The 22,777-nt window shown below is 45.3% G+C and overlaps 1 protein-coding gene across 6 annotated transcripts in view; it reads right to left on the bottom strand.

The window, feature by feature from the left end:
- TTC13 (tetratricopeptide repeat domain 13) overlaps window positions 1–22,777 on the bottom strand; it is a 61,072-nt gene that overhangs the window by 35,533 nt on the left and 2,762 nt on the right. For all 6 annotated transcript variants that reach the window (XM_037136732.2, XM_037136733.2, XM_037136734.2 and 3 more), the window contains exons 2-4: window positions 11,444–11,538; window positions 8,179–8,254; window positions 4,965–5,035 (exon numbers count right to left, since the gene is read on the bottom strand). In XM_037136732.2, the coding sequence (XP_036992627.1) occupies window positions 4,965–5,035; window positions 8,179–8,254; window positions 11,444–11,538 (242 nt within the window). The remainder of the gene's footprint in view (window positions 1–4,964; window positions 5,036–8,178; window positions 8,255–11,443; window positions 11,539–22,777) is intronic.

Below are 22,777 nucleotides of genomic sequence, written 5' to 3'. Positions count from 1 at the left end.
CTCCCAGCCAGGTCCGAGTCCCGTGCTAGAAATGCCATGGGAAGCAGAAATCAACAGGAAGGCACGCATTCTTGTGTTCTCAGAGCAGAGGCAAAGAACCCCAAGTATAAACGTGGTTAAAGCTCAATACGTGTGTGCTAGCGAGTGAATGGTGCTTTTAGGAAATGCATGAAGACCGAGACAAGGTTAGGAGAGATTCTCTCCCGAGGAGGCACCTGGGCTGCGATGTGCAGGGGCGGGGAATCCCACGGTGGCTGCTGCACCAGGCAGAGGGGCCGCCGCCACGTCCCGAGGGAAAGAGGAAGCGTGGCCCAAGGCGAGGATGGAGCGCCAGGTAAGAGACCTTACTGAGGACTGTTATCCTTAACCTAAAAGCACCAGCAAAGTACTTGTGTGTTTACAGTACTCGTGTACATACGGCAGGCGTGTGTGGGGGTGTGTGGAGGGTATGAGAGAAGCCAGGAGGTGACGGCCGCATCAGTCATCTGGTGGGTGACAGTGACTTGGACATGGCTTGAGCAGGGCCGGGAGAGCAGAGGGACCGAGGAGAGTCTGCAAGAGGAGGCACAGGGGTGGGGCTGGGGTGCGGAGCGGCGCACTCATGTAACCCATGGAGGGGCTGTTCCCGGAGTGGGCACCGCGGGCCACCACCAGGGGCTCCTTCTCGGTGCAGACAAGGCACAGGGAGGGGTCAGGGAGGAGCCTGCAGCCAGTCGAGTTAGGACCTTTGAGTTAAATGCATTTCAGACATCCAAGTGGATATAATTCCTTTAGAATAATTCCCTTATTACATCCCTATTTTCCATCTGGAGAAAAATAGTAAGAAAAAAAAAGAGTGAACTGAATGCTTCTATTCAATTAGGGTTCTGTCTGGAATTTTTTTCCCAACAGCACAGTGACAGTCTGTATTACACTACAAAAATACCCTAAAGAGAAGGACAAATTGAATGGCTTTATTCAATTTATACTTTCTTCTTAGATTTTTTTTCCAACAGCACAGAAGGATGTGTGATTCTTGTGGTTGTTCATCATAGTTATTGTCTAGTATTAAGGGTCCCTAAATTAAATAATAGCTTTTATTAGCTTTATTGATTGATACAACTTTTTAATTTTATCTACCAATGGTTTTGGGTGTTAACAATAAGTCAAAACTCTACGAAATATCATAATGAATTACAATTTTCAAGTAAAACCAAGGTTTATTGAGCTCAGAATACCAATATTTCAAAGTTTTTTTGAGAATACAAGGTGTGAAATCCACTTAGATGTTTCAATTCTCAAAAAATTATTTTTTCATATCCACAAAGATCTAATTTACTATCCTCATCATATTACTTACACAGTGCCTTTAAACTTTACAAATATTTACTTTTCCACCACAAGGTTGGTGGTTTCCTTATGAAAACTTGAAAGTCACTGGGTCAAAGACAAGTCAAAAGACTCCCTGACGACACAGCAATGTGACAAGGACTAAGGTCTGGCTGAGCTGTGGACACCCGGACATATTTACGCACGCGACGTCTATAAGATCATAGCAGAGAAGTGTTTTAAGTGTCTGCTAATGCAATATAAGAAACGAAGGTGTTTTATGAGTCCAGGCCCAGTAGAGCCAGATCAGGGTCGGCTGAGCTCAAGGCCACACAACCAACAGCGAAGGCCACCTGCCTCGTAAAGCTGCCCCAGCCCTGCACGGGGGGCCACAGAGGCGCAGGAAGGCGCCCCGCTTCTGAAGAACACAATCGGGGAGGCGCTGGCACGCGTGGCAGGGACACGGCATGTGGATGGGGCGACGGCCTCCACTCATGGGCGTACAAAACCGGGGTTTCCTGTGAAGACTGGCAGGCCTCCTGAGCCCTGGGGACTGTGCTTGGTCACAAGCCCTCTTGCTCAGGAACATTTTTTCCTTTGCAGATGTGCCAAACATCTGGATAAATGCTCAAAGGAACACTTTGAAACAACACAGATTACAGATATATCTCACCAGCTGGTCCCTGAGGGTGCAGCTAAGACAACAGGAAGGTTGAAAAGCTTTACATCAGAAGACCATCTGGCATGGAAGTAGCCCGCGTGCACGGGTCCGAAGTCACACCAAATGGCCTATGGAACGCTGACTCTCAGAAGATCCCAGCCCCTGGGGCCTCATTTGTTCTCAGCTTTCTAGTAACGGACGCTTCACACTGGAGCTCACGGGCTCTCCAGAAAAGTCTGTCAAGAGTCAATGAACTGTATAAACCCCCCAAAGTCTGTGTGTGAACAGTTATTTCTGCAGATTTGTGAAAGGACATTTACTGCCTTGAAAATCAGAGCACTTGCCAATGCGGAAGGTCCCCTGAGGACCAGGTGGACACGAACAGCATGCAGGGACCACAATTCTCAGGGACAGTTAGGTCGGCCCCAGCTCAGAGGCACCCACACCCTGGGAGACAGGCCTCCCCACCGCTCTGAGCACTGGACACGAGGAGGCGTTGTTGGGATAAAAACAATGTCCCTTCTGCCAGACGTAAACCACTGCATTTGCCGATGAAAGAAAGGGAAGAGCACTTAGATTTAAAGAACAATCACACTTTTAAAACACCACCTGAAGGGACAGCTTTACGCCAACTCTCACCGTGAGAAGAGGATCTGAAGTCGATCGGAAGTGAAGCAATAACTACTCTCTGCACACTGGCTACCACCTGCATGTGCAGGCTCCTGATAAGATGGGTCATCAAGTATTTGAAGAAACCCATAAAAAAAACCCTCTTACTTTCAAACATCAGCCCAATATGGAAAAATCCATGTCCAGAAAAGCAGAAACAAGTTTCTTATTAAAATAGCAAAAAGAGTTTTAGCATTTAACATCAAATCTTTGTATTTTGATGTTGTCATAGTCATATAATACAAAAGTAATGTGACAAATGTCACCAACCCTACATGAAATCTAGCTTTGCTCCCGTTTGCTCCGGCGCACCATGCAGACGGGATTTCCCACACACGTCTTTATGGGGGAGGGCTGGGGGGTGCCAGAATGAAGGGGAGGAAGAGACAGGCCACCAAGCGGAGCCGCGGCAGGACTCCCGGGGGCACTGTGGCTCCACCTGCTAACGCTGCGACCGACCACCCCTGTCTTTCTTCTCTCGCCCCCAGCATCTGAACTTAATCGCTACTCCCTCAGTCCCCACTCCTGCCCAGTGATGGCCCAAATCACCAGAAAAGCAGTCCACACTTTCACAAGGAAAAACTCCCCAGTTGAAAGCAACCCACCGTCTCATGGGTTGATGAAAATGCTCTATTAAATTTGAGAATATTAGAATCTTTTTTCAGCACAAAGAGAGATTTACTTTCTGAACACAAGTGGAAGAGAAATATGTTTTGCAGCAACAGATAGACAATACAAAAGCATGTTATAGAGCCATTTCAATCACGCAAGTGCAGAGAAATACTGAAAACCTTTTACTTATAGCTACAACTAAGCAAAAACATAATACGAAACAGTACATGTGATCAGATTATAAAATATAGATGCATACTTTGAAAAGGTCATAAATAAAAAGCTTTAATGGGAGAGTAACAAAATTTTTAAAAATTTACTGAAGTTTCTTTCTTTAACACTGTTATTCTGCCTTCAACCACAATGGTAATAATATTTTAAAAGCCGAATGAACTGATAATATACCTGCAAGCCTGTACTGTTTTCTGCTGTTGGCCACCATAATTAATTGACATTTGCTCCTATAAATGTATCAAACCTCCCCTTTCACATCAGGGTCAAGTATTAACTGCAAAAGTGCTTGCTCACCTTTTAAAATACTGCATTGTTAAACAGAAAGGTAATTTTAAAAACTACTTATACTCTATGCTTTGTACTTGCAACTCCACTGGAGAATATCATTCCACACAACCACTCCAACACACGGCTCCTTGAGGACTTTAAAGTAATAACTAAAAGAAATCTCATGACCTTTTTTCCAGGCAAAGGTAGAATTATCAATATAACTAAACTTACACTTAAAAAAAGAAAGGAAAAGCATTGCAAAAACTTTGAAAGTAGTATCTTGAAATTAAGTCTACCTGCTGGATGGTACACCGTCGCTGGCCTTTGCTCTGTGAAGCTGAAATTTACTGAGCACTTACTATGTGCCAGACTGGATACCACACATTTTACAGGATAGTTGACTTAAACCTAACAAGAATGCTTTTGGAGGTAGTTACTATTATCCCCATAATCCAGGAGGCTAAGGAACTTGCCCGTGAGCAGCTGAGTGGATTGGAACCTGGGCCTTCCCACCGCTCCAGCCCACGTTTTCTTCACTCTTCTCTAGGGACAGACACAGGGACAGCCGACAATGAAATGGTCAAGCGGCCAGGAAAACACAGCTAGGTAATGGCAGGACACAGGAGGCCAATGATGTTGGGCTCCATGGAGTGTCCCCTCTGCGTCTCCGTATTATACATGGGTATTTAAGCGTTTTTCCTTAACCAGATTTTAACGCAGCTATCAATCACCAAAGGCCCAGTACTTCCACTGAAGAGTCTCATAATTGTATTTTCAAGCAGGAAACAAATCCATGAGTGGAACTTAAGTTAACCACAGAGAGCAATTCCTGCATAGAAAGGAGACATCTGGAATTCCAAGAATTACCAGTGTCCACAACTCCTGGGAGATACTTCGGCTGAGAGAAAATAATGATTGTCTTCTTAAACTTGCACCTGGACCCTCGCAGGCTGCCCCGTGATGGCAGGGACATATCAGCAAAGGGCCTGACTCCAAACCTCATTCCCCTCAGTCAGAGGAAGACCGCAAAGGCTGGAGGAGGGCACGGTCCAAGGCCAGCATCAAGGAAGTGCTTGCTCGGGGCTGATTCACTCTACTCCCCTGTATGACTTTCGGCCAGACGGCTTATTGCAGCCCTTACACTACGCCTCAGTCCCTATCTTTACCATGGCTATAAACCTGACGTCACATAACAAAGAAGGAAAGTTACCTGAAGCATTGTTGAGAAGTGTCTTATCGCTTCGTCATAGAGACCACTGCCAATCAACACGTAAGCGATAGCTATGAAAGAAAACGCAAAAATATTAAAGGGCAGAATAAAGGATTGCAGACTAGAATTGGTAACCTCACTCTTTACTGAAACTTAAAAGGCAGCGCCAAGGACTAGAAGCAGTTAAAGAAAACCTAGAAGTTAATAAGACGTAATTGAATTCCTCTACCACTGATTAGCACTTGCTAATCAGTCTTCTAGTTCCGTCCAGATTTCAATTATTAAAGCCATCTATAACACATCTGCTTACAAGAAGCAATAATCATTTTCCAAGGCCATCACTCACTTTCAAATACCAAATAACCTCTATGATGTTCCCTGTCTATCTATCAAAAGAGCTAGTAACAAGCTGGATAATATCCAGATAAAATGGCAATGTGATTTACTGTGGACACTACGAGAAATACCCAAATAGCATCACAAATCTCAATTCCTGGGGGTGCTAAATTTATACCAATTACCCAATAAGAATAAAAACAGAGGCTCAAATTAATACATATTAATACTTAATCATAAATACTTCATACCACTGCAGTGAAATGGTAGCCTTTTTTCTACCTCTCTGATTCAAAATATAGTCAAACACCACTCAAAACATACAGTAATGATGAATAGTTTTCATCAAATTGTTTAGGTAAGTGATATTTTGAAATCAGAGACATGATAATCTTTTAAAATACAATAAAATTTTGAATAAACTTTTTGGCCTGTCATAAAAACATTAAATTTTATTGTTATAGATTACATTTCCAGATAATATTTGTCCTAGCTCTTGTACATCCTCAAATATACCTGGAAAAAAGATATTCCTCATTCCGTACAATACTATGTTGATCACATTTCTTCGAAAAAAAGCTGTATTATGACTAATTCTGGGACCTAATAGGTGTTTAAGAAGATGGTCAACTAATATGCTCACTGTCATTAAGAGCTTAAATTTCCCAACAGTTAAAAGTAGCAAGAAATAAATAAATAAATGCAGTAGAAACATTAAATGCAGAAAGAGATTTAGATTATCTTTATAACTGAATTAAAAAAAGTAAAAGTTCCAAGACCTCGAGCATCATAATAACACAAGAGCTTTTAAAGACATTCTTCAAAATAAAAAATGGACTGTTTTGATTCTAATTTCTTTGAAAAGATCTAATGAGGTCAAATTCATTTTTAGAATAATAGTGAATGCTATTCGGACAGTTTTATCAGATTACAAGAAAACCAAAAACTCCTTTGGTTGGGGCCCATCCTATTGGAAGCAAAAAGAATCAATCAGTAACAAGTTACATGTACGGCACTCTACCAGGTGCTCTACTCACAAGGTGCAGCTCCGAGCACCGCGTGTAGTAACGCATTTACTCCTTACACACAAGGAGACGGGCTCGGCTACTGCCCCCGCCTGCAGACAAGCATACAGTAGTCAAACTGTCTTGCATGGACAGGGACTGAAGCATAAACCTGTACTTCTGGAACATAGGAAGGTGATGGTGCATTCAAAAGCAAAGATGTGGGCTCAGATCCTGGCCCCACCACTCACCCGCCGTGGGACCAGGGTTGGGGGCAGGGGAACCTCAGTTACTTATCATTGCTAGCTGGGTCTTGCTTAATAAGAGTGTACAAAACTTTTTAAGATTCCTTTCACATCGAAATTTTTGGAATCTCCTATCTAGCTTTCCATGATCAGTAAATACCTGCTGAATGAACAATGAGTAAGTGACCCATAAAAAGAAATAGTTTTACGGAATAAACACTGTACTTAGCGACACGTTTAAGTGTCTATGTCTAGGTGTTGAATTCCACTCGAATAAAAACAAATGAAGCTCTCAGATCTTTCCATCTAAAAGTGAACGCATTTGGGAAAACAAACCCAAAAGTATCCATTAAAAAAATAATCCAAATCTTACACAAATATTAGAAGTTTTAGAATTAACATTAACTTAATATTAGATTCTAAGTTTGATTCTACATTAATATTAGATTATCTAATATTTAGAACCTGAGAGTCAATATCAGAATCTAAGTTTTGTTATGGAGTCCAAAGGAGACGTAAAGAAAAAAACCGGGGATGCCCGGAATTCTCACAGAAACTGTTACTAACCAGCAATTCCAGGTGTCCCGGCAACAAGCATGTTGACAGAAGTCATTTCTCCAAGGAAAACGATACTGTGGTACAAAAGCTCCTAGGCCGGCTCAGGGCCTCAACTGTGCCAGGGCTAGTCTTGGAGCACAGAGCAGGCCTACCACACACGAGGCCATTGTCCATTACGGAATAAATAGATACGAGGCTGAACAGAATCCGAGGGCTTCAGAGAGGGCCACATCTAACACCTTAGGGGGCTTAACTATCGAAGCCTGCTCGAAGAATATCACCAGAAGTGATTCATACTTTCAGAGCAGTGAACTCTCCATTATCTGCACTGACGGAGGAAAGGGGCTAAGACAAGAAGTGCCCAGTCCTAACATCAAATGCGTGTGGCCGTGGAAAAGGATAAATGATTACGTGTCATGATTAGGAAAACTTTTCTGTAGGCATCTGGAGCAAGCGCGTGCCCCTGTGAAGTCTGTCCAGCCACAGTCTTTAGTCCTGTACGCAATTTTGTTCCCACTCCTTTAAGTGCGAGCTGACTGGGCGATGAGGAGACACACCCAAGGGTGTATCAGACACAGGAGAGACCAGCCTGTTTTAAAGCATGAACGAGCCACACCGCATGACCCACCTGTAGGTCTGAATAAACTCCACTTTTCTACACCCTGGTTCTTAGACCCCAGTGACGGTCCTCACGAGTAAAATCAACCTAAACCCAGCTATTTTATTACACAAAGGATGAAAGTCGGCGTAATTCTCTCCTGCTTTCACTTCATTGTTTGTATTTGATGGCAGCACACAACCTTTTAGTGAACAGGAGCTCGTAAGAACTCATTACCTTACTTACTGATTTCCCTGGAAACACAGAGCTGGAACAGTCCTTCCCGAACGTTCCACCCAAACCTTTTGTTTTATGACACGATCCACAAGCCCACACAAGATGAACCCACTCACACAAGCACAGCCTGTCTCTGCCGGTCTCTGGGCTCTCTCTACCTCCCCAACCCACCTGCCTGCTCCAAATGGAATTGCAAATGCGAGGCAGGAACTCCCCCCCCCCCACTCCAGCCTCACCTAGCTCCTCATTGGTGCTGTCATTATCAGTGGCAAACGGAAATCTCTTCTGTTCTGCAATAGTCTTGGCTTGGCTCTGAAATTTAAAAAAAAAAAAAAAAGACGCACATATTTTAGCTTATCAGAAATGAAGAAAAAAACACAACACAAACCTCTCTTTTGAAAAATTAAAGCCACATTTAATTTTTATGGAAGCAATACAATTTCACTTTATATCATACCAGTTTCATATCACTGTCTGTGTGTAACTCATATGCTTCCTCCCCAATCGTTGGTGGCCCCATTTCCAGGAACCAGCACCCTTCCCCTCCACAGGGGTTCACCTTGCTGGTGGCTTCAAAGCTCCCTCCACATGTTCACGGATTATTTAATGACCTCAACTGCATTGTAGAACATCACATTCTAGTGATCAGACCTTCAATGCACCTTGATAACAGAACACTGCTTTTAAACCCTAGCCATACTTTAGAAGCAAGATGACACCATAAAAGGACCAACAAAATGTGACCAAGAAACAAGACATTCATTGAATGACACCCAGCAAGTGATGAACCCAGCCCCCTCCCCACCCACACTCAGGAGATCCACCCCTGAAGAGCCCAGGCAGACACACGTGTGCGTGGTAGGAGAACTAAAGCAGAAGTGGGGCCCCGGGAAGCCACGCTGTGTTCTAGAGAAGTCAGCTCAGGAACTGGAATGATTTCACCCGCAGGATTCGTCCACCACACAAAGCAGGGGCACTACCCTGTTTTAGAGACAAATCGTGTCTGATAGACAGCCACCGGCTCTCCAGAAGATTTGGCTGTCGATGCTAAGCTGGGATACGCTTAGTCCTCAGGGTTCACGTTAACCCAACTTCATACCAGATTCACCTAAGACGTGATTAGAAGTCGTGCACACACACAGGCAGGAAAGGCTGAGACAATGGGGCACTTCTGCAAAGCTCTGGGACTGGAACCTAGTGACATCACAGTCATTTGACCTCTTCTTTTAAACGCATACTCCACACATGACAACCAAAGAATTACGCCTCGATCCTCTTCTGGCTCAGGCAAGTGGTACGTAGCCAACGACTGGGAGGCATCAGCCACGACGAGCCGTGCTCTCAGGCTTCACTGACTCCAAACACAAGGCAGCAAGGTGTGCCCACCTGCATTCCCTGTCTGTCGCCCTGGACGCTCGGACACACGGCAGTGTCTGGCCTGCCCAGGGAACAGATCCAGCACGAGCCACCTCTGGTTGTGACAAGTAAAAAAGGTCAGAGCATTGCTGCTCAGGAGTCCCAGCTGTCACTTCGCCTCAGGACCCTGGACAGAAAAAAACACCTGAGAAATCCACCACTAGGGGAAGGTTTCATGCTTCACTTCCTCCAGTAAAACCTTGATGAGTAGAGAGAAACTCAACGAGTTCTCTCGTTTTGCTCTTTAGCTGGGAGCTTCTGCACGTGGGAACCACGTAAGGCTTCAAGCAGCAGCACATTTAACACGATAAGACAGAATCACGGTGCCATGTCTGTGTCCATGTGTGGCCAGACGTGAGTCCTTCCTCTTTGTCAGATGAAAGCCCAGCACACGGATGCAAAAGATATTTCTGCTTAATAAATTGCCGAGAGCCAAGAAAAGGAGGCTATAAATAATTATTTTAACACTTAATAAGCCTTATTAATTTCACCCAGCATTCAGTGAGAATTTACCATTTGTCAAGGTTTTCTGGACAAAGATATGGGGAGAGAACAGAAATGAAACCCCATTAAGGGAAGAAATCACTTACCAAGCACCATCAAGAAGACACTGTGGAGCAATTCTGATTTGAAACTGTTTATTACATTAGAAGTAAAACCTGCAGCAGAAGCGGGCAGGGCAAGTGCAATATGGACACACTGTCTCCTGATCAAAAGGTTTCCTTTCCCCTGTCCAGCACCACACCTGCAGGGGCTCCTGTGGACAGACGTGAGGGGCCATGACCAGGACCCACGTCACTGGTGGACTAACTCCCATCAGCCTCCAGGTCCCAGCTGATACTTCAGCTCCTGAAAGCTGGTTCTCCTGATCCCTGTTCTGAGAGTATGTCGATCCTTTGCTTTTCCTTCGTGTGAATCGCACAACTGTACTCTCATGGTAATTTGTACAATTACTTGGTTAGTGACCGCAAGAGTCGCAAGTACAGACCCCAAGGCTCACTGCTATATTTCCAGTATTTGCTTAGCACGATGCCTGCCACAGAATAGATGCAAAATAAATATCCAAAGAATGAAGGAAGGAATGAATCATCTAACGTCCATGTTTTTAATTTAGGGAAGGAAAATGAAAGGCCAAAATCGGTGGGCTTTCTCCCTGGGTTACTAGCTAGTGCCGTCTTAAACTGGAAATGCACTTGGTAGAAATACTTGAACTGCTCCCAGTCAGAAGCTCCCTCATAACTCTGAGAACCTGATCGCTGGTCCAAGGTGGGGATTAGCTAATCCCTACTGATTGTTTGCCATGGTGGCCAGCTTGCTACTTTATAAGATAAAGTAGTAGCCCAGTCTAGTCTTGGACAAGTGCAATTCCAAAGTCGTTCCCTATGTCGATTTGGCTGCTACTCAGTGAGTTAGGCAAACTCTAGTCTGCAACTCCCACCTATTTTTCGGAGTTCTTACAGGAAAAGGCAAGGCTTTGCTTGGAAAAGAAAGGGTATCTTGAAGTGGAACTTTACATGAAAGAAGAACACAATTATCCAGGTGGATGTTGAAGGGAAAGGCCCAGAGAAAAACAGGCTGACCTGGACACTGCGTGACTCAGCTTCGTAGCCCTGCGTGTGAATGACAAGCAGAGCCTGTCCCTCTCGGCAGCGAGGCCGGAGGCGCACGCGTGCTAGTGTGGAAGGACGCACGCAGACAGGGCCAGTGCCAGGTACGCGCCCCGAGTGGAGCGGTCCCCTGCCACTTTGCCTGGCACTGACACAACATACGGACATGTAAGATATTCGCACAGCCGGGGGGTGGAAAAACAATGTTACACTGTACTTTCAAGTACACAAGGCTCCTGGAAATAAGGCTCATGCCCCCCCTCTATTCCTAGAACTTAACAGTGACATGTCCCAGGTCTGGCATGACCGACCACACGATTCAGAATCAAAATGAGTCAGTGTGATCAAACACCAAGTGATCCATCTTTATCCTACGCACGTAGAACCACTGGGCTCAACTGCTAGTTGATCAGCGGGGTGGCCTCCACCCGTTGGGACCAGCATCACAAACCAGAGGGCGTGGATGGCGACTGCATACCAGGATCTTCTCGGTGTTGAGGGACAGCAGCGAGTCGCAGGGCGGCGATCCTCGGGGCTCACAGTCTGAGTCGTGGAAGCTCAGGAAAGACGACTCTGAAAAGCAAACGTTCCTTGTTACTCACCTCAGATTTACGGCTCACGGGTGCTCAACTACGAACTGGAATCCTAAGAGTCCTCGAAACCAAAATCAGGACAAGCGTGCATATTCCACCTGATAACTACCACACACACTGCTCAGGATGGCCCTCCCAGCCGCTCTGGGAGTGATCGAACCTCGTGAGACTTCCCAGAGGCCGGAATGAGGTTAGACCGGCTGGAACTGGTGTAAGGGCCACAGGGCAAAAACAGCACTGGTCCAACGCTGGTCTCACTGCACAGGCGCCACCAGTACAGCTGCGGAGAACCCTTCATCAGCCCTCTCTATCTGCAGTATTTATTATGGGTTTAAAAAAAGTCACAAACAGGAGAACGAAGCCGGCCCAGGGAACCTAATGTCAGAAGATACGCATTAAGGGTCTAGTATCACAATATACAAAAAACTCCTAAAATTCAACAACAAAAAAGACAACCCAACTAAGAAATGGTCAAAGGACTTGAACAGGCAGTTTTCCAAATATATAAAAAAAAGCTACTACATTCATGAAAAGATGCTCTACCATCATTATCAATCAGGGAATGCAAATCAAACAAGGAGGGACCATTTCACACCCACTAGGATGGCTATAATTTTGGGGGGGGATGAAAAATCTCAATTGTTGGCAAGGATTAGACAAATCAGAACCCTTGTGCATTGCTGAAGGGGATGAGCAATGGTACGTACGGCCACGGTGGAAAACAGTCTGATAGTTCTGCAAAAACTGAAACGCAGAATGAGGACATGAGCCCATCATCCGAGTCCTAGGTAAACACCTAAAAGAACGGCAACAGAACTCAAACAAGAACGTGTTCATCCGCGTTCACAGCAGCACTGATCACGGCAGCCAAAACGAGGACGCAGCCCAAATGTCTGCCAATAGGCAACACATGAACAAACTGCCTATGTAGTGTGGGATACATACACACACTGGAATACCATTTAGCCTTAAAAAAAGAATGAAGTACTGAAGCACAGGACAACAGGGGAGGACCTGCAGACAGAAACCAAGTGGAAGAGTCAGACAGAAGAGGCCCAATACAGTGTGAGTCCATGAATATGCAAAATACGGGGCGGGCAGATCCACAGAGACTGTCACACCATTGGCTGGAGGAGGAAATAAAGGGAATCTGCTTCGTGGATAGGGGGTTTGCTTTGGGGTGATGAGAACGTTTTGGGGTTACTGCACATCACGGTGAATGTACTAAATGCCACTAAACCGTTCACTTAAAAACAATTAATTTTATGTTAGGTGAATGTTGCCTCAATAAACTGTTTGAAAACAGGCTCTAACTCACTGGTCATAACTGAGCATCACATATGCTCGAGGAACCACGTGGACCAGTTCAGCTGAATTCTCACGTGTGTGCGTCTTAATGACAGGAATGAGGGCAGGACCACGTGTCGAAAAACCCCTGACTGGTGAGCTGTCGCTGCAGCTGGAATGTTCGATTCACACAGACCAGCAGGGCTGGGGGGGGGGGGGGGGGGCAAAGGTCAGACTGGGCTGTAGAGCAGGAACGGACGTGCCGGGTGGAACGAGTGAAGTGCATGCAAGTACAACAGCGAGAAAGCGCGGAGGGGCCGTGAGTGACAACCCTGGCTGCGGGCGGCAGCTGGTGCTGGGAGGTGAGCAGTCAGCCTGAGAAAGCCCCGGTCACAAGAGAGACGCTTCGGTCTGGCAGGAATGAAACATCATGGCTGTTAGCAGGTGTCGAAGGGTAGTGTCTTGAGTGAGACATCTCGGAAGTACATTAATGTATGACCGGTTTCTCCTACCCTGGAAAAAAGCTGATATCTGAGACCCCCCCATATACAAGCCCAGTGCTAAGCATTGAATTTATAGTGCCTTATTCTATTCCAGTAACCCCTCTGCTTTGTGGAATTCATTCTGGTTTCAGTAAATAAATGATTTTTAGAATTTTAAGGGGCTGCATGGCATTCCGCTGCATGGAACTTAACCACATTCCTATCACCGGAAAATTAAGATGCTTTCATTTTTCCTTAATGTAAGGGTTTCAATGAGCATCCTTAACCTACACTGTTGCAACGTATTCAATCAGACAATGGGATTAAATTCTAACAGATGCAGTGTCTGAAACAAATGGTCTGAACAAAGTTTATTTGGTAGGTGCTGATCCTTTGCCTGCTGGGATGTGGCAGTAATTCCAGCCCCAGCGGCAATGTCTGAGGGTCTACTTCCCTGTAGGAGGGAGCTGGCTCTTCTGCATCTTCCCAGTCTTAAAATAGCACTAGTAAGAGCAAACTGCTGGTATGTTGGCCGTTTGTATCTCCCCTTTTGTAAATCGTTTAAATCCTTAGCTCATTTTTAAATCCTCTGAATCGATTCCCCCATAAGATGTAGAGAATTCCTTAATTATTTCCCAACTAGCCGGTTATCCCAGGACACTTATCAAATGATCACTTTGACTGCCAGCTTTACAATAGAGTCACTGGGGTGCATTCCTGGACTCTTTTTTAAGGACTGCGATTATATCCAACTTCTGCGACAGCTGAGAAATGACTGTCCATCTCTACCTGAACATTTACTTTTAAATGTTACAGTAATTCATGTTCGGTGTAGAAAACAGAGAAAAACCCAAAACATAAATAACAGTATTTAGAATGCCTACATGCTTTGAGACCCATGGTGAAAGTTTTGGCGTCTAATTGAGACACCAAATTATGGTGATAATTCTGAAATCAGACAGCCTCGGTCTGAATTCCTTTTCTCTGCACTCCTTATTAGCTCATGGCCACTGACTCAGCCTCTCAAATCTTCAGTTTATTGGCAAAGCAGAACCAATGGTAGTATCCACCTCACCAGTGGGGTGTGAGATTTAAATAAGGAAACGTATGTCTATTACTCTTATCAGCAGCTTGTGAGAACGGAGACACATTGTTTTGTAACCTGCCCTTTTGACTTAACAATATAATGTAAATGTTTTGACAGATGACTACATTTTCTTCTACAGGATTTAAAATGGTGAGATTATACATCATTTTTAATATTTTTTAATAAAATTTCAATTCTCTACAAAAAAAACCCCACACATTATTGCTGTCTCTAGACCTTCCGGCTCCTTCCATGATGTTTATTCTGGCTTTCACCCTGACTTTGGCATCACATTATTTCAATTACTGTGACCTTACAGTAATTGCACACTCATACATCAAATGTAAAGCAAAGCCTCTTCAATTTTTTTCAAAAATTTCTTGTATATTTGGATAAACATTCTTCCTTCAGGTAAACTTTAGCCATTTTGTTAAGGTTCCAAAACAAAAACCGTATCCCTCTGACTTTTATTGGAAAATATATTAAAATTACAGATGAAGAGGAATATTTGACTTCTTTACAAAACTGAATCTATCTATTCAAGTCTTTTATGAACCCATTTGAAACTTTGTAACTTTTATACAGATTATACAGGATGTAAAGATTCCAGTTTTTTTGTGATTTTAGAAATCGCTCAATCATCACTGAATTGATACATATCTGTTGAGCACATATTCTGTTCTCGTCACTGCTTGAGCCTCAGTGACTGTTGAACCCAGAAACGCCCCTGTCCTTGTATGCAGGGATTACAGTTTGGTGCAGGGGAGATGATAGTCATCGGAGTCACACAAAGGATGTAACATCACAGCAGCGTAAGAGCTATGAGTCAGAGCACACTCCAAAGTGGCCTGTGTGGTGGGGCAGATGGGGGGGTTCCTGAGGACAGTAACATCAACTAACATGGATACAGGTGCACCTTGTATAGACAGGCACCATTCTTCTGATTCCTATTTTAAAGTCAAGGAGAATGAGGCAGAGAGACAAAGTCACTCGCCAAGGTTCCACTCGGCAGAGCAGTGGAGGTGGGACTTGAGCCCAGGCAGTCTGGTTCTGGAGTCTGTGCCAAGAACTGGTGGCAGGAGCTCCGGGCACAGTTAAGGATGTACCAGGTGAAGGCCTGAGGGAGGCCAGAGGGACTGGGAGAGTGGTCCAGGCAGGGATAAGCACCCGTACACCTTGCGTCTTCTTAACCGACTGGAGCTGAATATTTTATCTACCCACATCACTGGACTCAACCACTCTATTAATGGCTCCATTTACTCAGTGAGTAATTATATCATCTACATGCAATTATACAAGGTATTTTAAATATTTATACTCATTTGGCATCTTATTGTACTGGATAAGACCTCCAAAAATGTGCTCAATGATTCTAGTGACAAAAGGCATTCTTGCAGAACCCTGACAGTCACATTTTATTTAATGGCCTGTAATTTCCTCAGCTTTTGATGATAAGACTTTTTCACTTCACATTTATATAAACGTCCAGTGGGAAGCTTCTATATGTGGATTTGGGTCAAGTTTGGTGTGTTTTACCACAGAAAAGATTCTCCTATCCTTTGTTTTACTAAAAGCTTCAAATCAGGGAAGCTGGCGAACTTTATCAAGTGCTTTTGGATGGATATTTGTTTAAGATAGTCACATGATTTTTCTCCTTGGACCTATCAAGGTGACTAATTCAACTTTTCAAAAAGTTGAACCGTCTTTACACTTCTAGAATAAACTGATTGACCAAAGCAAATGATTCTTTTAATTGCTTGCTGGCTTCAGTTTACAGATACTTTATGTAGGATTTTTGTAACTACATCAAAGCTTTCTCTTACCCCCGCCAAGTGTATTAAGTTCTGGCATCAGTGTTTTTCTCTGTCATTTAAAAACAAGTTTGTAAGAATTGTAATTAAAGTTGCCTGGAACAGGAGATTAAATTCGTTCTTCAATATAAAAATATCTAACTCGCCGTGGTTTGCATTGTGCGACAATAACAACCCAACGAGCTGTATTTAAATGGGGCAGCTCTTCCACGAAATTCAGAGAAGCCTCAGCTTCCCCTCTTGTTCAGGTCATACAAGCAAAATGTAACAGTGATCACCGCAGAACTGGCCTCAGAACACATTACAGAGTCTCACCCTTTTTGTCGGCATCATCTCCCTGGACACCTCTGCCCTGCCTCCGATTTGAGCTGCACCGGTAGAGCTGTCTGCACAGTTCGCTCCTGTCCTGAGGGCCTCCGCTGTGCATGGTCCCGTCACACACCGCATGCGTCTGCATCTGCTCCCTTGTACGCGTTGGCCTTAGCAGGCCTATCTATTTTGTTCTTCTTAAAGAACCAGCTCTTGGATCTCTCTACTAATCCTACTGTTGACCTGCTTCTCCTTCATTTATTCTGCGTTGGTTCTATTTAATCCTTCCCACCTCCCTGATTCCTCGTCTTGTTTCTCCAGCTGAGTATCCAGTTTGTTTTGCCCCTTTCTGCTTGACTACGCAGAAGCCGTAGCGGGCTTCAGCAGGATCACTGGCAGCTGCGTGAGGAGGGGACGGGGACCAGAGCAGGGAGGCCAGGTGGGCAGCCGTGGTGAGTTAAAAAATGGGCAGAGTCCAAATGAAGGCAGAGGCCACTCGGCTGAAATGGAGGGTCACAGTCTAAAGAGATAGGTGAAGTAAAAACGATGGGGCTTTAGGAAAAATTGGGCTTGGCAAGTGGGAAAAGGTACCGGCTTCTGGTTTGTGCAGCCAGGAAAGGACTGGGGCCACCAACTGGACTGGAAGCTTGAGAGGCAGAACGGGTTCCAGGGAAGAGCTGCCTGTGAGATTAAGCCAAGCGCTCGTGAGCTGAACTGGAAGCTGCCGCTCACGCTGTTAGGAAATCCCAGGCAGAGACAAGAGCTGTCGATATGAATCTGATCATCAGAACCTTAGGCTCAACAGACACCTGGGGAAACAAGTTCAACATTAACAGACATGTTCAAGGGCATCAACGAATCAACAGTGAGGCCGAGACCTGCCACCTCTGCACCTGGGGACGCCACATCAGTAAAGGTCCAGGGTGCACTTGCCACCACTACCTCTGCCAATGACGGGCGCTGGTAATAAACTTGGCAGAGCAATGCCACCCAGCCTCTTTCCTCCACACCACACAGCTGACTTGAAGAAGAGCAGTGTGGCTGTAGGCACAACAAACAGAAGACTCAGGAAGTTTCCCTTCACCCCTCCCTGAGCTGCCCAGAAGAATTTCAATAGAGGGCCTGCCGCAGCAGGGGGAGAGCCATTATCAGAGATGGGGACAGAGAGTATGAGCCAGGAGCCGTGAACTGAGGAGAAACTTAGCAAGACCTGTGAGTCCCCTCTGTGTCCCTTTGCCTCTGCACGGCACGGCAAACACTGGTTTACCAAACATCTGTTCCTACCACCTCCCTGTGGACTGCCTGCCTTCCCTCTGGAGCCCCAGACCCTGCCCCCGTTCTCCTTAGCTGAGGACGGCATATGAGCCCCCATTGCCAGACGGCCCGTGAGCTTCTATTTGCATGGGGCTCCCACAGGAACAAAATCAAATTGTGTTTTTCTCCTGTTCATCTGCCCTGCGTCAATGTAATTCTTAGATGGGCCAGGAGAACCTGGAAGGGTAGAGGAGAAATGTTTCCTCCCAGAAGAATTTCCGGCTGACGGGGGAAGGTTCCAGAGAGCCCTGGAGACATGGAGGTGGAGCTTATGCACATCTCAGCTGCAACAGGAAGCAGAGGCATGAGGCAGTGGCTGGAAAGACACTGGCCCTGTCTTCACTGCTGGTTTCTTCGAGATGGGGGCCATGATGACCACATGGATGCTGACGGGAGACAAGAGGGAGTGATACCCCACGCACAAGGAGAGGGTACCGAAGGTAAAAGCTGTAGGCCGGCTGATGCCAGGGCGGTGGGGAAGCGTGGAAGTTCTTTCTAATGGCTCCTTCTCAATCAAACCAGAGGAAGCATCACCTTCTAGTGAGACGAGAAGGTGACATTGGAAGCAGCCTTTGTCACACAGTCATGCCCACAAATGGAACCGACTGAAAGCTAGCAAACAGCAAATCCATGGCCAGCCCCTGAAGGAAAACATTTTATAAGAATCCAACAGCCACTAGGCTGTGCTCATCCCTCGGCCACCTCACTTTCACTGTAACAGACCATGTGCCGAGTTCACTGAAAACAAGGGTGACTGCGCTTTTCCTGTGGACAGACCAGGACTTGGAAGTCAGATGCAGATATTTCTCGCCAATGCTAGTCCTAGGTGTAGAATAACCTGGGAGGCGCAGACAGCATTGTTCTGGCTGGAGGAGCTACCTGTAGGCCCACCAGCTGCCAGGTAGCATCGGCCTGCAGTGCCTTTTGCTTTTTATCAATTTCTGCATTTGTAAGACAGCCACTGAACATGACATTGCCCCACAGTCCCAGTGGTCAATTTCCTTTAGAATGTAACAAAAGGAAAAGTCTCCTCTGAAGAACTTATATGCTCCTTTTATCCTAATAAAATATTATTTGGCACCTGGGATGTGTAAGTTATCAAAAACCAACCTGAAGATAGAGGCTGGCTACTGAGAATTAGACCATAAAATCAACACTAATCCATCAGAACAAGATCTGCAAAGCCACCTTAAAGAGACAGAATGGCATTTCAACAAAGCATGAATGTAATCTGATCAAAGCTGCATGAACCCACAGAAAAGTATTCACATATGTAAAGAACGTATAAAACAAAAGAAAAGGAGTTGGCCAGCTGCACAGAAGGGAAGAGGTAGGAGAGCAAAGTAAGGAGCTCCAGTGCAAGAACAGAACGGGGTGGCGGGAGCCGTGGCCCACAAACTGGGCAGCTGGTCAGTGAGCCCACGAGGCTGAGCCTGGGGTTCTACACCCGATGCACGACGTAACAGGTGCTCAAAGGGGCACGCACCTTCAAGAGTCGAAGACATTCTCATGAACCCATACTGTCCAATGACTACTGGGAAAGCAGACGCCGAGTTAGGCAGTGATGTGAAAGCATTAATGACAAGGGAACGCAGACACTCAGAATGTCCCGACACGGGAGGAAAGTCATGGGAGACATCTTTTGTGCAGAGGAGGTGCCAAGCAGAGGCAGGACCAGGGACACGGGACCCCCGCGTGTCTCAGTGGAGCACGCCAGCCCTCAGCAGCGTTGAGCCCACTGCACGTGCTGGTTCCTGAGCCAGAAATAAAGGCACAGCGAGTCTTTGAAATGAACTCGAGTCCCACAAACGGTATTAGCGGACTCGAGAGCAGATGTCACTCACTGACTTGGGTTTATTTTTTCCAGTTACACGAGTTGTTCAGTGTGCGAAGATTCAGGCAGCTTTGTACTTGTGTTACATGTATTTTTCTGCATATATGTCCTATTTCAATAAACAGTAAAAATAAAAAGAAAACAGAAAGAAAATGAGAGGATTAATCCAAAAGGAAAAGTACTAAAATTCTACTACTTCGATAAACTTTGTGTATATTCGACGTGCAAGAAAACAAGGACAAACATAAAAGATGATCTCCTTAAAACGTCACCCTGTGGAAAGGGGAAGCTTTAAAAGTCAGCCGAGTATGAATGCGATGAAACCAAGCCACACCTACACAGCGCACGCAAGACTTCCTGAAAAGTTTTCATACAGAGAGGGTTCGGCCACTTCCGGTGGTCCTGTGCCACGTCGGGCAGATGCTAAAGCCCAGGCCACGTGTCCCTTGCCTTCACCCAGGGGAAAGAAGGCTAACCCTCATCACCCAAAGCTGAACATGTCTCCCAGTGTACAGACCTGTTTAAAGGGAAATGTAATTCTTAATGATAAGAGACCTATATAAAAAAGCGGATGAGTGTGCAAATACCATGGACTAGCATCTTCTCAGGCTCACGCTACAGAAATCAACTCCCCAACCACAGGACTTGCTCCGAGATGCTGTTCAGTGAGCAAAGAAAGGCAGACGCCCTCAGGCCAGAGCTGGACAAGAAGACACTACCCCAACCTCTGCATCACCCTGTGTCTGGGCCTCTGCCAGCTGCCGTACACAGGCAAACCTGCTCATGTGCGACTTTAAAGAGATAAGAAGAGAATCTGTCACAAAAGTACATGTGGTAACAAACAGAAAATCAGGGCCAGAGCAAAAAAGGATTGAGAAAATAATACTAAGAGTAAGGGTTACCACAGTTGCCATGAATGAGCGTAAAACTTGGTTAACTTCCTGTTCCTGTAGCCAGAACAAAAAAGGAAACAGCTCTCATTATAAAAGTTCCCCTTTACGGGTTCCTTATCACCTCTAAGGCACAGCAGTGATTTAAATGATGTGAGCAATCAGACCGATTTCATTGACCATATTTTGCTGTGTAAAATGCGCACCCGCGTTTTTGGCCTAAACTTTCAGGAAAGAAAAATCTTTTGTTTTAATTTTTTTTAATTTTATACTACCTATGTATGATACACATCCTTATTTTTCCCTCAAAAATTTGGGCCAAAAAGTGCACATTATACATGGTAAAATATGGTATTTAAATGCCTGACTCCTCAATTAAGATAGCAAATATTGATAATCTTTAAAGTCTTAATGACCGTCAAAAACAGAGCTAGCCCTGGCTGGTGTAGCTCAGTGGATTGAGCATGGGCCTGTGAAGCAGAGGGTCGCTGGTTTGATTCCCGGTCGGGGCGCGTGCCTGGGTTGCAGGCCAGGTCCCCAATGGAGGACACATGAGAGGCAACTACACATTGACGTTTCTCTCCCACTCTTTCTCCTTCCCTTCCCTCTCTCTAAAAATAAATAGAATATTAAAAAAAAAAAAAAAAACAGAGCTAGATTGCTAGTTACTTCCTTATTTTTCTAGAGTTAACTCCCCAATTAGGCAGAGAGACATTAATGTTCTTTCCCCTACGAAGAACTATGGGGAAACAAACTCAAATCTGGGGTTATTAATTTTAACGAACTACAGAAAATGACTTCAGGTTGTAAATTACTGAACTTGACTGAGGCCTTATGCATGAAGAACTAGTTAGAAGATGGTTATTTGAAAACTACAGCAAAGTATAAGATTACCTCACAGGAAGAGACCAAAAAAGTCTCAAGGAGGCAGTGAAAGGAAAAAATAATCACAAAAATTCACTGTTCTTGAGAATACTTTTCAAAGAAAACAGAAGTTTTTCATTGTTGTTGTTGAAACAATTCGACATTAATGTACCAGCTCTGTAACATCAGCGTGTCAAGTTCAGACTCCGCTAAGACCTCTCCGAATCTCACTCTCGCCAAGTCCCTAACCATGTCACCCCACCACCACTGTCCCTGGCCGCCTCTCAATGCAGGGTCCCCGCTGTGCTTTATTCTGCAGGGCACTTATCGCCAGGCCTGGATGCGCTGCCTTCTCCCCAGACCGGGGCACAGGCCACACTGCAGGGCCTCAGCCAGCTGTGCTGTGTCCCCAAGGCCTCAGAACACTGGGTGGCATCTCGTGGCACAAGACAGCTTTTCAGGGACAGAACAGGTCCAGTCTACTACCTCCAGAGGCTAAAACAGCAGGGTCAGTGAAGCAGTCTTTCATGTGTGTAAATATGAAATTCTAGGAGTTATTTAAGAATATAACCTTCAACAAACAAGGCGTCAGGGTGTAGGACTTTATCACTAAAGTTAATAAGAAATGTTACTAATATGCAAATATTACTATGGAGATAAAGAACAGTCGGGAGGCCAGGTTCAAATCCTGGCTCTACTCCACCATGGAACCTCTCCTAATTTCCCTTTGTCTCAATTTCCCCGAGGACAAAACGGGGATAAAAACATACCTACTTCCGAGCTGTAAGGATTAAATAAGAATGTACACAGTGTTTACCAGTCGAAAATTTCTGCTCATTATTTCTTCTCACAGTTCCAAACTAATAACAGGGCAAAGGTAACAAGGAAAAATGATTTTTATTTGGAAAACATGTACATTACAGTGTTCCTTTATTTCTTTTAAGAGTAAAGTTATTTTTCACCAAAGGAAAACAGGGAGACAATCAGAAGTCCATGGTTATACGTGTTTTTCAAATGAAAAACGCAGTGTTAAAATGTGCCGGAGGACACCAAGCAGGGGGCCTGGGGAGCAGCCAGACCACGGCCCGGGGGCCACCCATACGCACTGTCTCTGTAGCTGGACCTCGGTGGGGCTCAGCCCAGTGATGTCCAGCTGCCCCCGGGCTTGGGCTCTACCTGGTGGTGGTCCACACAGCGTGGCCATGGCCAGTGCGCTACTCAGATGGGCTCCCATCAGCCGTTGTCTCTGTCCCCACAATTACTGAGGCTCTGTCTTCAGACAAGATGTAGACAGCCCAGCAGCAGTGCTCAAGTTTAGACCTGAGCAGGCATCACCTCCCC

Source organism: Artibeus jamaicensis, unplaced genomic scaffold (genome assembly GCF_021234435.1).
Source record: "Artibeus jamaicensis isolate MK-2021 breed Jamaican fruit bat unplaced genomic scaffold, CSHL_Jam_final contig_467, whole genome shotgun sequence".
Classification (NCBI taxonomy): domain Eukaryota; kingdom Metazoa; phylum Chordata; class Mammalia; order Chiroptera; family Phyllostomidae; genus Artibeus; species Artibeus jamaicensis.
Note: the sequence above shows the minus strand (reverse complement) of the source record. Positions and strands in the feature narration are given on the sequence as shown.